The sequence below is a fragment of the Manis pentadactyla genome, chromosome 1, assembly GCF_030020395.1.
Source record: "Manis pentadactyla isolate mManPen7 chromosome 1, mManPen7.hap1, whole genome shotgun sequence".
Taxonomy (NCBI): domain Eukaryota; kingdom Metazoa; phylum Chordata; class Mammalia; order Pholidota; family Manidae; genus Manis; species Manis pentadactyla.
In genome coordinates, this window is record NC_080019.1 from 199,759,936 (window position 1) to 199,773,965 (window position 14,030).

Sequence of the window (14,030 nt, forward strand, 5' to 3'; positions counted from 1 at the left end):
TCAGTCTTAGAAACACATGAGTACATATACATGCTACAACATGGATGAACCTTGAAAACATTACGCTAAGTGAAAGAAGCCAGACACAAAAGACCACAGGGTGTATGGTGCCATTTGCGTGGACTGTCCAAGGAGAGGCAAGAGCACAGAGACAGGAAGGAGACAAGTGGTGGCCAGAGGCTGGGGGAGGGGGGCTGGGCAAATTAGGTAGGGGTGTCGGGGTGGGGGCAGGGTAACTGTTGCTAGGTACAGGACCTTTGGGGTGACGGAAATGTTCTACAATAGACAGTGGCGATGACTGCACAACTTTGTGAATATACTGAAACCCAGTGACTTACAGTTTAGATGGGTAGACTGCAGGTGTGTGAATTCTATCCCCATCAAGCTTTTCTCTTTAAAGCGCCACTTGGGCGTCCTCTGCCACAGGGCCACACTGAACTGAGCCCACACTCCTTTCTCAGTCTTTATGCTGTGGTGCAGCCCAGAAGGCTCCACCCCTCCCCCAGGAAAAGAAGACCTCCCAGCTTTTATAGCTGGGATCAGGGTGGGGCTCTGTAACAGCTGAGGGTGTTGCCACCTGAATGGGGAAAGGACTTCTCAAGGTGGCCAGCGAGGGCAGGGCAAGGGCAGCTTTACCTCCTCTCCCGTCCAGGATGTGATTCTTCCCAGCAGGAGCCTGAGGTGTGGAGGAAGAAGTTAAGGGCTAGGGGCACTCTCGGAATGGCCCCCTCGCCCCTGTGCATAGGGGCTAGGGGTGGTTTGCCCTTCGGCAGCTGCTCATTGGTGTCAGGCGCTCAGGCGCTCACGTTCTCCTCCCGGGGCTGCACCTGCACTGGCACTGTCAAAGCCCCACCCCTACTCACCGACTGGCGGCTCCGGGCAGCCCTGGACGGGAGCAGGATGGTGGGGGCTTTGGAGCCAGGTAGCCCTCAGGCCCAGGGCCCCGCAGGACACCTCCCCTATGAGTCTGGAGACTCCACCTGCCCACAGGCTCGTCAGGTCAGGGTGCCCTGACATCCCGTGAGATGGCCCACAGGGAGTACTCTGGACAGTTTCTGGCATGAAGGGAGCCCCCCAGTATTACCCTCCTCCCTTTCCCTTGGAGAACTAGAGATCAGATACGGGTCTGAGAGGCAAAGAACATTCAACAGCTCCCCTCAATGGGCAGCAAGTCAGACATTACCAGCACTGCAAAGGTTCCAGAAATTTCATCATCTCACATATAAACCAAATCTTGCTGAGGGCACAGGCTCTGAATCCAGTGTTCTGCACTCAAAGCACAGCCTTGCTTCTGAGCTGTATGACCTTGGCCAGTCCCCCTCCTGATGGAGCTGCAACAGCCCCTCTGAGTGAGGACACGAGTCCCATCCTCGCTAGGTTGAGCTGAGAGCAGCAGTGTGCCTGGTGCAGAGGAAGAGCTCCTCGGTCCCTGTTCACTATTATTTGATCACCACTATTCTGAAATTATTGGTATCACTACAACAGATTTCCCACTAGGGCCTGGCACCAAAATCCTCTTCTAATGTATACGTCTCACTTGTGGTTATCCCAGCAGGCCTGCATAAAGATGCTCATCTGAGCGCCTCCCCTCTACTTGCACAAGCCTTGCAAATTCTAGGTGTTCTGTAACTGTCTCTTAAATGCATGCATGCATGCATGAATGAATGAACAGACCACATAACCAGGCCTCCTTTTATAGCATATTAGAATCATCTGTCCTCATATTTGATTCATAAAGCCCAACTGGAAGGACCCTTTTGGGATTCTTGCAAGAGAAGAGTTCATCTCTTCCAGCCCCTTCATTTGTAGAGTAAACTAAAAGGGGGAAACTTCATACCCAAGCTAAGGCCCTATGGCCTGTGCCCCCTTCTCCTATACCCTGCTGGTCTGGCAGCAGCGAGCAGCCACAACCTCTAGCAGCCCTCCACCCAGAGTCTGGATGGGGCTGAGCCAAGTCTCCCAAGTTTCAGGCTTCCCAGAGCTTTGTTACGACTGGGCAAGTTTGAGGCTAAAGCCACCTTCCTATGCACTTTTTTCCTGGATGGGACAGGACTAAGAGACGGTACTCTGAGTCCTAAGAGATCTTAGGCTGTACTGGCACCCTCTGAGCCACATATGTACTGTGGGGAGAGGAGCCTGTTAGCACAGCTCCCCAGCAGGGGGTGCCATCTGTCCAGGCTGAGCCCTCTCACGGGCTGTGGGCCTGAAGCCCCACCAAACCAAAGCAAGCAAAGTCTGGCAAACCTACAGGGGCTGAGCAGCAGGGACGCCAGGCCCACCAGGCACCAGGCACATACCTAGTTTCTAGATGCTGCTCAGGTAGCCAGGCTCCTCCCACCAACGGCTGGCCTAGACCTGGTACAGCTGCCTTCTGTCCAAGACTGCAGACACCACCTGTAACGATGATCTGGTCTAGGCAGCATTACAGGGATTCCAAGAGTGACTATAAGATGCTGCCCCATGAACGTGAATTATGCATGCAAATCCTACTTCCAGTAAGAGCAACCACCTGCAGTGGGTGGGGGGATGCTGAGGGGAGTCTGCTCCAGAGCCAGCAGCTCAGCTTCCTGACCTCAGTGGAGACAAACCTTCTCCATGAAGAGCCAGCTCAACTACTGCAGATGACCGACCCCCCCTCAGAGGCGAGTCTAAGTGAACCAGCAAACTGGGCTCTAACTCAGTGTGGGTCCTGCTCTGTGCTGAGACACTCTTGGGCCTTAGGGTCTCTTTCCAGATTCCTACCACCCCTGCTGCCTCCAGGGCTATTCCCCTCACCGCTCCACATCACCCCGTTCATGCCCCTAGCACTGCTGGGACCAGGCCCTGACATTCAAATAGGAGCGCAGAAAACTGTAAGAGCAAAGAAACTACCAAGTGCAGGGATACTGGCACAGGGTTGAGAGCTGAGGCAATGCCATGTTCTCTGGGGCCTTCAGGCCTACAGTGTTCTCAGGAGAAAAAGAATCTCAAAAAAGGCCTCCAGCCCAGCCATGGGCTCATCCTGGAAGGGGGAGCATCAGGTGAGCACCCACCTTCCATTCTACCTTCCCCAAAGGCAGGCTAGCAGTGGGGGTGGGGGCAGGTGCCACTGTGGCTCCAAGAAGATCTGGGATAGAAAGAAAATACTGATGTGGTTATTGGTTTCATTATCGGGAAGACCTGGGTTCTCCGCCCCGCTTTATCACTAGGGGCAAATCATGCCGCCATTCTGTTTCCTCGTCTGACACAGAAGCCAGAACACTTACCTCCCACAGCTAGAGCGGGGACAGAAGAAGGTGACGTGTGTAACCCCGCCCGAGGCCAGCCCATCTCACCTTACCTTTGCCCCCTCCAGCTGAGCAACCAAATCTTATCACTGTGACTGCAGAGACCCTGCAGGAGGCCCACACTCAGCACCAGGTGGCCATTGCCTTTGGTGACCATGGTGCGGTGAGGCTGACGTGGGAACCACCTCTGAAGGCAAACCACTCTGGCATGTTTCTCTCAAAATGAACATGACTCCCTTCATCCCCACCCCGACTCATGACGTTATGGATTTCAAGTGATCCCAGAGGAACAGACCAACCAGAGGAAGGTAGGAAAGCAGCACGGACGGCGGCAGCCACTGACCTGATGACACAGTTGCCTCGGTTGGATGCGAAGATGACAATGGGGGCGATAGAAGATTCTAGGGCCCGGTGCAGGTAGGTGAAGCACTCAATGTCCAGCATGTGGACCTCATCAACGAAGAGCACGCCTGGGACCAGTTCAGCAACGCCCTGGTCAATGTACTTGTTCACCACCTTGTTGATCTCCCCTCGGAGTTTGTCTAGGAGATGGCGAGGACAGGCAAGGTCAGTGCCAGTGGGGAAACCGTCACCTCTTCTCTTCTCCCCATCCGATTCCATCTGAACCCAAGCCTAATGCCTGCTTTTACCGCAAGCTAAGTGACCCCGGGCAAGTGGTGTCTCCACTCCAGGTTTCAGTTTCATCTGAAAATAGGGATAATCACACCTAAAAGTCATAGAACTGGCAGCTTCCCCTGACGATGTTTGCTGCTTTGAAAATGACTTTTACTATGCTCTGCACGTCTTCACAAGGCCTGTGCTCTGCTGTCTGTCACACTCCCCACCATGCCTTATTCTATTACCCGGCCCTGACCCCCACCCTCAAGCTGGATCTCAGAGACAGGGAGTCCTGGATGAAATGGGTTTTCATATGCAAATTTCCCTGCTCACAGCTGGGTAAATAGCCCTTTCTTTTGGCCCTGTGTGACACAGTTTCGGCTAATTAATTTTCAATTAAGTGCTGGATGAAAGACCAAGGTGCTCAGAATCCTCTCTGGAAGGAAACCTCTTGCGGGGAATGAAAGGTTCTGAGGAAAGGTCCAAACTCAGAGCTCCACAAAGGGTGTGTCTGTCAGAAGGTATATCACCCACCTAAGGTGACAGCTGTCATTTTCAAACCCAGCTCCTGCCCTGTCATCAAAAGGGAGCTGCTCAGAGACACAGAACATTAATGTTTGATGCATCTTCCACGAAAGCCACAGGCAGGGAAGAGCAAAGCTATGTCAAGACACAGAAATTGCCCTTGGTGACTCTAACAGAAAGGTCTTGGGTCACTCCACTGGCTAACTTTAAAAGAAAACAGATGCTCTAATGTTTAACATTTTATGGTGACCAAGCTTTAGGTGGTAATTAGGAAAAGTGGGACATACCCGTTGGGAAGGAGGCAGGTAAACTAAAAGCCCACAGGGAGCAGCGACACTCCTGCCAAGCTCTGGGTAGTGCAGGGAAGCTGCCCTGCATCCGCCCAGGAGTGGGGTGGTCGGCAGGGGGGCAGGCAAGGCACTGAGGCAGGAGCCTGCTGCATGCACTCTACCTTGCAGAGCTGGGCGACACAATCCACACCTCCGGGGCCTCAAAGGGACCAGAGACTGATCGTGCCATCTACAAGGATGATACTGAATACAGTCAAGAGGGGGTGCTAGCACACAGGGCCAGAGGGCACGCAGGGCCCGAGGGCAGCCGCACAGAGCCGGCTCTGAACAGAGGGAGCCAGAACCGGCCCTGAGGCACTCCTAGGTGCGAGCCTCACCCACTCACAGAGTCCCCTGTCCACCTGCACCCAGGGCCAGCCCGCTCTGCTTCCCACCCTCCAGCCTTGCAGTTTCTCTTACCTGTGATTTCTGTCTTCTTTGGCTTCATTAGCTGGCCCATCATGGACAGGATGTCTTGTCCCCCCTGCACAAGAGGACCACAGTCAGTCCTGCTTTCTAGGGCCTTGCCACCCCCGTCCCAGCGGTTCCCAATGCCAACTCGACATGGGGTTCTGAGGGGTGGAGACCTGGACACTCCCCTGGAATGCGGGAGAAGCTTCTAAACACAGAGCAATTTTTCAGAGGTTTACCCTGACCTGCAGGCAGCAAACACAACCCTCTGTGGGAAAGACAAGCGGGCTGGGACCTGCCCCTGCCACCTCCTCAGCCGCATCTCTCCACGCCCCTACTCCTTGACCAGCCACACGGGACTTCTAGTCCCTCCCTCAACACCCAAGCTCCTTCACGACTCAAGATTTGTGCGTATTCTTGTCCATCTGCCAGGAAGCGCACCCTCTTCTCTGGGCATCTTCCAGTTATCCACTAAAGTTCAGGTCAAAGGCCCTCTGTGGGGCATCTGACCCCTAGGCCCTTCCCCAGCTCTGGCTCCGCTGGGGACAGATGGACTGTCAAAGTGGAAGGCCGTACCTGATTGTTCCCGTGCCTCCTCTCACTAGACTCAGCTACTTAGGCACGTAAACCTAGCTCCTGACCTAGAGCTGCTCAGTCTGGAGAGCCCAGCCCCACAGAGGGGCCTTAACAGGCTCACCACTGGCCTGTGCCTTCCCTGCCAGTTCCTCACAGCGCCGTCAGCAAGCAGAGGCTGCTCTTCTGTCATTTATCCAGCATTTTGTGATTACCTGTTGGCTACAGGCCCTGGGACACCAAGGAGCTCACTAAATGTTCAACACAAGGTAGTAAAAGTTTCCTGAGTACTGATAATGTCTGCTCCTCTAAGCAGCCCTGCCAGGTAGAAACTTCCGCACTCTCTTCACAGAGGAGCAAATTCAAAATCAGAGCCCTCAATCACAGAAAACCCCCCCAGGGACCAAAGTGACTAGCTGAGCTTCTTGGTGTTGGAGTGACGCAACACCTGACTTCCAAGTCAGCCCAGCGCTCTTTCCCAGGAGGTTGGTGTGGGGACAGCTGTTCCACAACTGGGGGACCTGTTGGTCCCAGATGCTTCTTTGGCAATCTCTAGGCCAAGAGTCCAAGGGACAAAACGCCCAAGGACCACATTCCAGCTTAGGAAGCCCAGTGCCTGCTAATGGAGAGGTGGCCCTTTCAGATTGAGGAGGAGAGCAGACTGAAAGGCCATCAGCAGGAAGAGCTGGGTTTTTGAAATCACATTTCCCAGAGATGTCATACAGTGGGTCTGTACTCTCCCCATTTCATTAATCAAGGCCTAAGGAGCCATCTGCTACGTGGCTTGAGGGGCAGGTCCAGTGCCCTCTCAGAGCTAAGACACTGGGGGTTTTGCTAAGCCAGGGGACAGACACAGCTTTCTGAAATCCTGCAAGTGCTCAAACCTCCTGCCCACCCACAGACGAGAATCCCAGGCGTGAGGCCACTGTTGGAGAGAAGCCTCTGAGGAAGCTGGCTAGCTCAGGGCCAAGGCTTGGCTGGAAAGAGAAACAATACACATGAAATCATCTGTGACTCCAGCATTTGAACTGGAACAAAGGAGTCCCTCCGAGCTCATGTCAATGTTAATTGCTGAACATTATAGATAGAAAAGGACCATCTGCCCTAAGAAAGGGCAGAGAGACTGACAATTCATTCGCAGAGTCTCGGAGCGCACTAGGGCTCGTGTGCCAGGTCGGGCCAGTACCTGGGGCCGCGCGTTGGCCACGTCCAAGTCATGCAAGGTCACATCCTGGATGATTTCTTTCTTCTTGTGCACATCCCCCTTTGGCAAGGGGACATATTCTTCGGCTTCAAGATCGAATTCTGTGGCGTAGGTATCACACCGGCCCTGTCTCTGCAGAGAGAGAGAAACCTGAATGCCTGGTGAGTTTTCACTGCCAAGTCCCCAAATGGCACAAGGCTAAGTGAGATAAAGGTCTCAGTTCCCAATGGCAGGCCTGACAGCCTACTGGACAAACTCCATATATGCCCCACTCCCTGCTGCCAAGAGAGAAGCTATCTGCTCATCACTGGGCTCCAAAAAACCCAGGTGAAAAACACCTGATACTTTCCCCAAGAATCTTTCTCTCCGCCTTTCTTTTAACTGTATGCAATTCCTGATAAAGGGCAAATCCAGTAGATTAACTGGAGACGGAGGGAGCTGTTCAGCCTCTTTTGTAGGTGGGTGATTTATTGTACGATATGAAGTATTATGCTCATCCATTAAACAGTGAGCAACACTGTACAGGACACTGAAAATCAGATACAGAAAGAATGCCAACTAACGCAGCATTCCTTTCCACATGCATATATCTTGGGAAGAAAATACCAAAGAGATAAAAGGAAGATTAAATGCATTGCACATTTCAATTTGGAAATGACCAGAGCTGTTTTGCTTTCTCACCCCGTCCTCCCCCTCTAAAGAGGTTTAGGTATTTTTCTAACAGACTGACTGTTTTAACCATGAGAAGGTTAAAGAATGAAGACAAAGGGAAAGCGAACTTTGGGAAACATACAGGGGCAGCTGCTGATCTCCCATCCACGTGGCACCAGACTCCAGCCCCTCCCGACACACCCCAGCTGCCCAAGGAAGCAACCTGCTTGTCACCCCCGTCTCCTCAGGCAAACAAATGGTCGCTGTACCTTCACGGCCCCACTGTTGGCTTCAATGTAAATCACATCACCAGCCTCTACTCGCTCTTTCTGCAAACTTTCAAAAATACTGGGGTCCAGCTTAAAATAATAAAACGAAACAATGAGAATCAGAGATGTGTAACACATACAATATTTATTTCTGACATACTGTACAGTACCTTCCCATAAGAGATCTGAGGTAGCTAAGGACAGTATGGAGAGAGTATCTGCATGTGTGTGCATGCATGCGTGTTAGGATGTGTGGGACTGGCTGTGGGGCTGTGGGTGTCCTACAGAGACCAGGACAGCGGGCATAGGAAGGTCAGGAGAGGGGCATGAGAGGAGACTCATGCTTCCCTTTCCTTTACTCCTGAGATTGCTAACTGGCAAATATGGCTCTGACTGCTTTTAGGTGTGGCCTACGATGCCCATGGGACCACTGGCCTAAAACCTCCTTTTGAGGTTGCTGTCCTTGCTTCAATCCTTCGCTCTGCTTGCCTCAGGTGGCGCTGGAACTTTCTGCAACCGAAGTGCCTGCCAGAAACTGCTTACTCTTCGTGGCCAGCATTCTGTGTGCCTGTGATTGTGGATAAGGCTCTGTGAGCCGCAGTTTCCTCATCTATCTAACGGCAACCCAGATGTGATCATAAAGGTGAAATATTCAAAAGGAAACAGAAGCAGGATCTTCCCCAGGCCTTCTGATTCAAATCCCGGTGTTTGCTCCCTTGGGCCTGCCTGCTTATACCTCCAGGAAGGGGAAGTGGCACATTTTGGGAGCTACTGCTTCTCTCTGGATCATCCAGATTTAGGCTACCTTTGGTGAAAAATAATCTAGGACAGCATCTTTTTTAAGGAAATCAGTATTTACAAGTAAGTTTTCTCTTGGTTAAACTTCAAGGAGCACAGTTTTGGTTAAGTTTCACATTATATAATGTGAAAAAAACTTGGGTTTTGTCTCAAACAAAATTAAAGAATAAAAACCCAGAGCTCAGACTCAGAAAGAAGCCAAACACAAAAAAATACACATTGTATGATTCATTTATAAGAAATGTTCAGAGAAGGCAAGCACATAGAAACAGGAAGTAAATTAGCAGCTGCCAGGGGCTGTGGGTGCAACAGGGGAGCTAGTGTAAGTGGGAATGAGGTTCCTTGGGAGGAGAGGGAAATGCTCTAAAACTGGATTGTGGTCCTGGCTGTACAAGTCTGTAAATAGATTAAAGCTTGAGTTGTACACTTAAAATGGGTGAATGTTGTTTAAAATGGTATCTCAATAAAGCTGTCACAAACAGCAACCAGAGGAACAGACCTGGGGCTCAGCCTCACTGGCAGGGTGGGGGCCCAGTCGCCTTGGGGGGCATAGCCATGACTGTGAGGGACATGGTTGGTAAGCCCCTAACACAGGGCCTGGATGGGGACGCACTGATGATGATGGCAAGTATGCTATTCTCCTCCACACTTACAGACACACCAAGTGTTTGAACTTCATCTATCCAAATAATTCCGTACACATGCTCAAAGTAGCTAGATGTCCTCATTTTGAAAGAAAAAAATTCACCTTCTCCCTTATGGTATTTTCTTAAAGAAACTGTGCAAATCACCCTCATGGGTAGCTGTAATTTAAACAGCAGGCCTTATTTTATCTATACTATATTGGAGGGTACAGTTTTTTTTACCTCAAGCCTTTTAATATTGGTTAATTTCCCAAATGAATTGACTGAAGATGTAATTACTGGAAAGGTGGCAGATCCTACAAGAAATCTAATTAATACAGAATGGGAAAGAAGGGGAGAGGGTTAAAAGAGATATCAGCAGAGGCAAGCTCCTGAGATGGAAATTCTGTTAAGAAAAAGAAGAATGGCCCTTTGAAGAAGTGACATTTTTACGATCTCCATAAAGCAGTGACCAAGAAACCACCTCACAGAATCAAAGAACCATAAAATAGCAGAGGGGAGCAAAGATAGAGAAATTATATGGTCAATCTACCACAAGAGGCAAACGAAGGACCAGAGAGCTCAATGAACTCCCAAAGGTCACACAGCAAGTTGGAGCACAAACAGCATAACAGTTAGGACTCAAGAGAGTCCACTCTGCTATGTAAGTAGCTATATGATCCTAGGATAGCTGCTTAACCGCTTTGTGCCTCAGTTCCTTTGTCTGTGAAATGAGGAAATTATATACCTGCACAAACATACATATGGGAAGTTATAAATGACAAGAGATGAAGTATTTGCTGAAGCACTTGGTCCAGGCCTAAGAACTATGATGATAATGGTACTTACCATTGATAATAATAAGGCAAAGTCTACAAGCCAGATCAGCCCTCTAACTAAAGGCTCTCACAATAACATCAATGTCTACCACTTCTCCGGTAATGAGGTGCTGCACCCACAGCTACAACTTCATGCTAATAAGCATTCTTTGAGACACAGGCAATCATTCCCACTTGACAGATAGAGAAACTACTGATCAGAGCTTCAGTCCCTTGCAAAGGCCACACTGCAGTCAGCAGCAGAGCTGGGTTGTCCCCTGTGCTCTGTCCGACTCCTAAGCCCATGCTCTTCCCTGAGGCGGCGTCCCTGAAGCTGCATCCTCCAGGTGGCAGGATGGCGTCTGAAGAAGCTCATCTGGGACCTGCCAGGCTGCCACCACTATGGCTCCTCCACACAACCCTGGCCTGAGCAGAACCAACCTCTGAAGCCGCTAGTGGTGTCTAGGCTCTGACACACGCGAAACTGCCATCAGGATTCTGTTTGGCCCCTCGGAAAGCCCCCTACCCCCATCCGTTACTCAGCTCTCAGCAGACCACTCAGTGCCGCTGCTTTCTGTGCACGCGGGAGCTGATGACTGAAGAATGAATGTCCCGCTTCACAAAGAGGCCCAGGGCCTGGGCCCCTGGGACACAGGATGGCAGGGGGCAGATTCAACTAACACACAACTCCCATGTTAATATACACAGTGTCCTTGTGTCCTTGGGGTAGGTAAGAAAAGTAAGAGCCATCCTCACCGAGTCCTATGCACTAGCCTGTGGCCGGTACCTCTTCATACACACTACATCCTTAGATGGCCCTGTGACGGACACATCGTCACCCACAGCACAGACGGGGAAACTGGAAGCAGAGAGGTTACAACCCCTGCCCCAGGTCATGTGGTGCTGAAGCAAGAGAAAAGAGCCCACAGATATGTACTCACTTTTAATTGCTTGGTTCCTTTGGCGGTTTTGAGTCCTATGATGACGTGGCTAATGGTTTTGCCATATCCCCCCATGGGGTTCTCCGTCTCACAGGGAGTCAGCTCTGTGACTTCGCCTTCATAAACTTCCTTGGTCTCCTTTATCCGCAGCCCTGGAAGACATGGCAGATGAGTCCTGGGAAGTAGAGTTCTCTCTCACATCCTCTCTGTGTCTCTTAGACCTTTATAGCCTTTTTTAGCAACAAAACTTCCATGTCACAAGAACTGACACGTCAACCTTCTTAATACACATTCAAGAGTGTCATTCTAACAGAAACACACTACAAACACATGTACACTGGAGTTGCTATGCAGGATGCAGAGAAACAATTTCATGTCAACTTTTCAAAGAGACTTTCTAGGTTCTAATCTAGAACTAGACAGACAAGCTCTAATTCCCAAAACTGCTTCAGACACATGCTACACCTCCAAGGGAGTGAAGTTGAGCGTTAGCCTCGAATCAAGGTCTGAACCCGAACTAGTCTACTCCACTAGAGCAGCAACTACAAGTGCCCTTGTTTTCTGCCTAAGGGGCTCTAAGGAAATTATTTAAACCAATGGAATAACTCATACACCCCTCTCCTGATGCTGTCAGACCAGAGCAAGGTACATGAACGAGGTCCATGCCAACAGCAAGGGATACTGCCTGACCCTGCCAGGTGTTCCGGGCCTCTGGCTGGCCCTCCCTGAGCATCCCAGGAAGAAACATCCAGGTGTCAGTCACTAGTGTGGCAGGCTGCCTGCAAGTTCTCCTGGGCTGTAATCATGTCTGAAGCAAACCCACCCACCATAATAAAGCATTCAGTTTTTAGATTAGAATATTGTATGTGATGGTATATGTCTCCCCTTACTCTATACATCACCCACATTAGCTGTTCAATAAATGCCTGTTGTCAAACATCAAACTAAGAATTGTTGTCAAATTAAATTTGAGAGCATGACTTCATGCCTTTGTATACAGTGTTCTTGCTGCTCAAGCACCCTTCTTCCTTCTTGGCTTCACCAACTGCTCCTGGCCGACTCTCAGGTCAAGACTCATCCTTTCTGAAAAGCTTGCCCCACACACCCTTCCTCCTCACCCTCTGGATCACTCCCAGGGCAACCTGCACCTGCCCCCAGCCCCGCACACGGGACTGCCAGGACTTGCAGACCTGACCAGCCCTCTGCCAGATGGTCAACAGCCGCACACGTGAAGGGATTAGTGCAGGACATCATGTGAGGGAGAGCAGCCACCATCAGGCAGAGCATCCAGTGCCCGAGAAATCTGCCTGCAGATACTTCCGCACATCCCATGCAAAGCCCCAGCTCTCTAAAGGGGCTGCCGTGTGATGCCCCAGACCTCATCACTAAATCCCAGACCTAGTCTGGGTCAAACCTTTCTTGTAATACAGGCATGGCTCTGCCACTGGTGCAGGGTGACAGGGAGGAGAGACTAGAGCTTCTGGAGTAAGGTCTGATTTGGGTGTTGACCTTATGAAAACTCACAGAGCTATAGACTTACGATTTTTGCTCTTTTCTGTATGTATATATATATTATGTTCCGTAACATTTACATAAAATGAGAAAAAAGAAATTGGGTTTTTCTAACAAAGCAATGATAATCATTAGTGACTGAAAGTTTTCTTAAAACAGGAAGATAAATGCACACTACTGAACACAGCTTCTCTGAAAACATACACAACACACACACACACACACACACACACTCACTCTCTCTCTCCTCTCTCTCTCTCCATGCATGCACAACCTCTCTCTCCCCAGTTCCCAAAGTCTAGGTCCAGCGATACAAATGGCTTTCTCCAAAACAGCCAAGCCACAGGTAAGATAATAGCTAGTAATCTATTTTCTAAGGATTCTGTTAACATCAATAAAAAAGCCACTCTAAATCACTGTTTCTGCCATCAATTCAAAGGTGAGCAGGGAAACATCACTGGGCCAGACTAGTTGATGATGTGTACAGAAGGGGTTCCTCAATTTAGGGAAGGTTGGCAGGCCACACCAAGAGGAGTAAACTACAAGCCTCTGATTACACTGGCCTCTGCCTGCCCAGGCAGCCAGTCTACAGAGGGCTCTCGGCTCAGCCTTGTGTGATCTGCACTGAGGAGTGAGGACAACAGGAGGTGCCATAACATCTATGTGACTGGCCCTGTGATGCAGCCAGGGTGAGTGTGCTTTCCATTTCACACAGGAGAAGTCAGCCCCAAGAGGTGAAGCAAAGGGCCCTTTCCTCTTTCGTGCTAGACCCTGGACTGGAGTTCTAGTCTTCCACAGCACAGGGGCCCAGCTCCCAGACAGCCATCTCCCCCATACCTGCTCAGTCCTTTCTCTTTCCAGTAAACATGTGTCATACCTCACCATTCCCTTCTGCCTGCCCTGGGGTGTGATCCTCGTCTCCATCTACTACACATTTTGCCCAAGACACATATCCTTATCTTCCCAAAATGCATACTGAAATATTTATAGATAAAAAAAGGTCTGCAATGAACTTCAACATAATCTGAGGGACAAATGGGGGCTACAAAACAATCAAAATTAACTGAGTTGATGCCTGATGGTGGGACAACGGGAGATGGTCATTATACCACTTGTCTACTATTTGTACATTTGAAATTTTCCAAAACAAAGTTACAAAGAAAAAGGAAAAGAAAGAAATACTTCTCTACAACCTCCAGAACCACTAAAATTACGAAGACTGACAATACCTTGGGCTGGCAAGGATGCAGAACAGAAAGTTCTTATGCTGGCAGGAATGTGAACTGGAATCAATACTTTAGGAACAACATCGTATTCTCGCCTAAGTTGACCTGATATGACTATCCTATGACCCTGCAATTCAGCTCCTAGGTGTAGACCTGCATGGCTGCATGTGTACCCCAAGCGCCACAGCCGATAATGGTCACAGCCACACTGTTCCTAACAAGCCCTGGGACACTCCAGTGTCTACCAACAGTGGAAGAGATCATTC

The 14,030-nt window shown here is 50.1% G+C and overlaps 1 protein-coding gene across 1 annotated transcript in view; it reads right to left on the minus strand.

Annotated features, from left to right (window-relative positions):
- The window catches only part of RUVBL1 (RuvB like AAA ATPase 1), a 37,443-nt gene that overhangs the window by 8,526 nt on the left and 14,887 nt on the right, over positions 1–14,030 (minus strand). Inside the window, exons 4-8 of the mRNA XM_036911552.2 lie at positions 11,027–11,178; positions 7,847–7,936; positions 6,909–7,058; positions 5,159–5,222; positions 3,610–3,808 (exon numbers count right to left, since the gene is read on the minus strand). Coding sequence (XP_036767447.1) covers positions 3,610–3,808; positions 5,159–5,222; positions 6,909–7,058; positions 7,847–7,936; positions 11,027–11,178 — 655 coding nt within the window. The remainder of the gene's footprint in view (positions 1–3,609; positions 3,809–5,158; positions 5,223–6,908; positions 7,059–7,846; positions 7,937–11,026; positions 11,179–14,030) is intronic.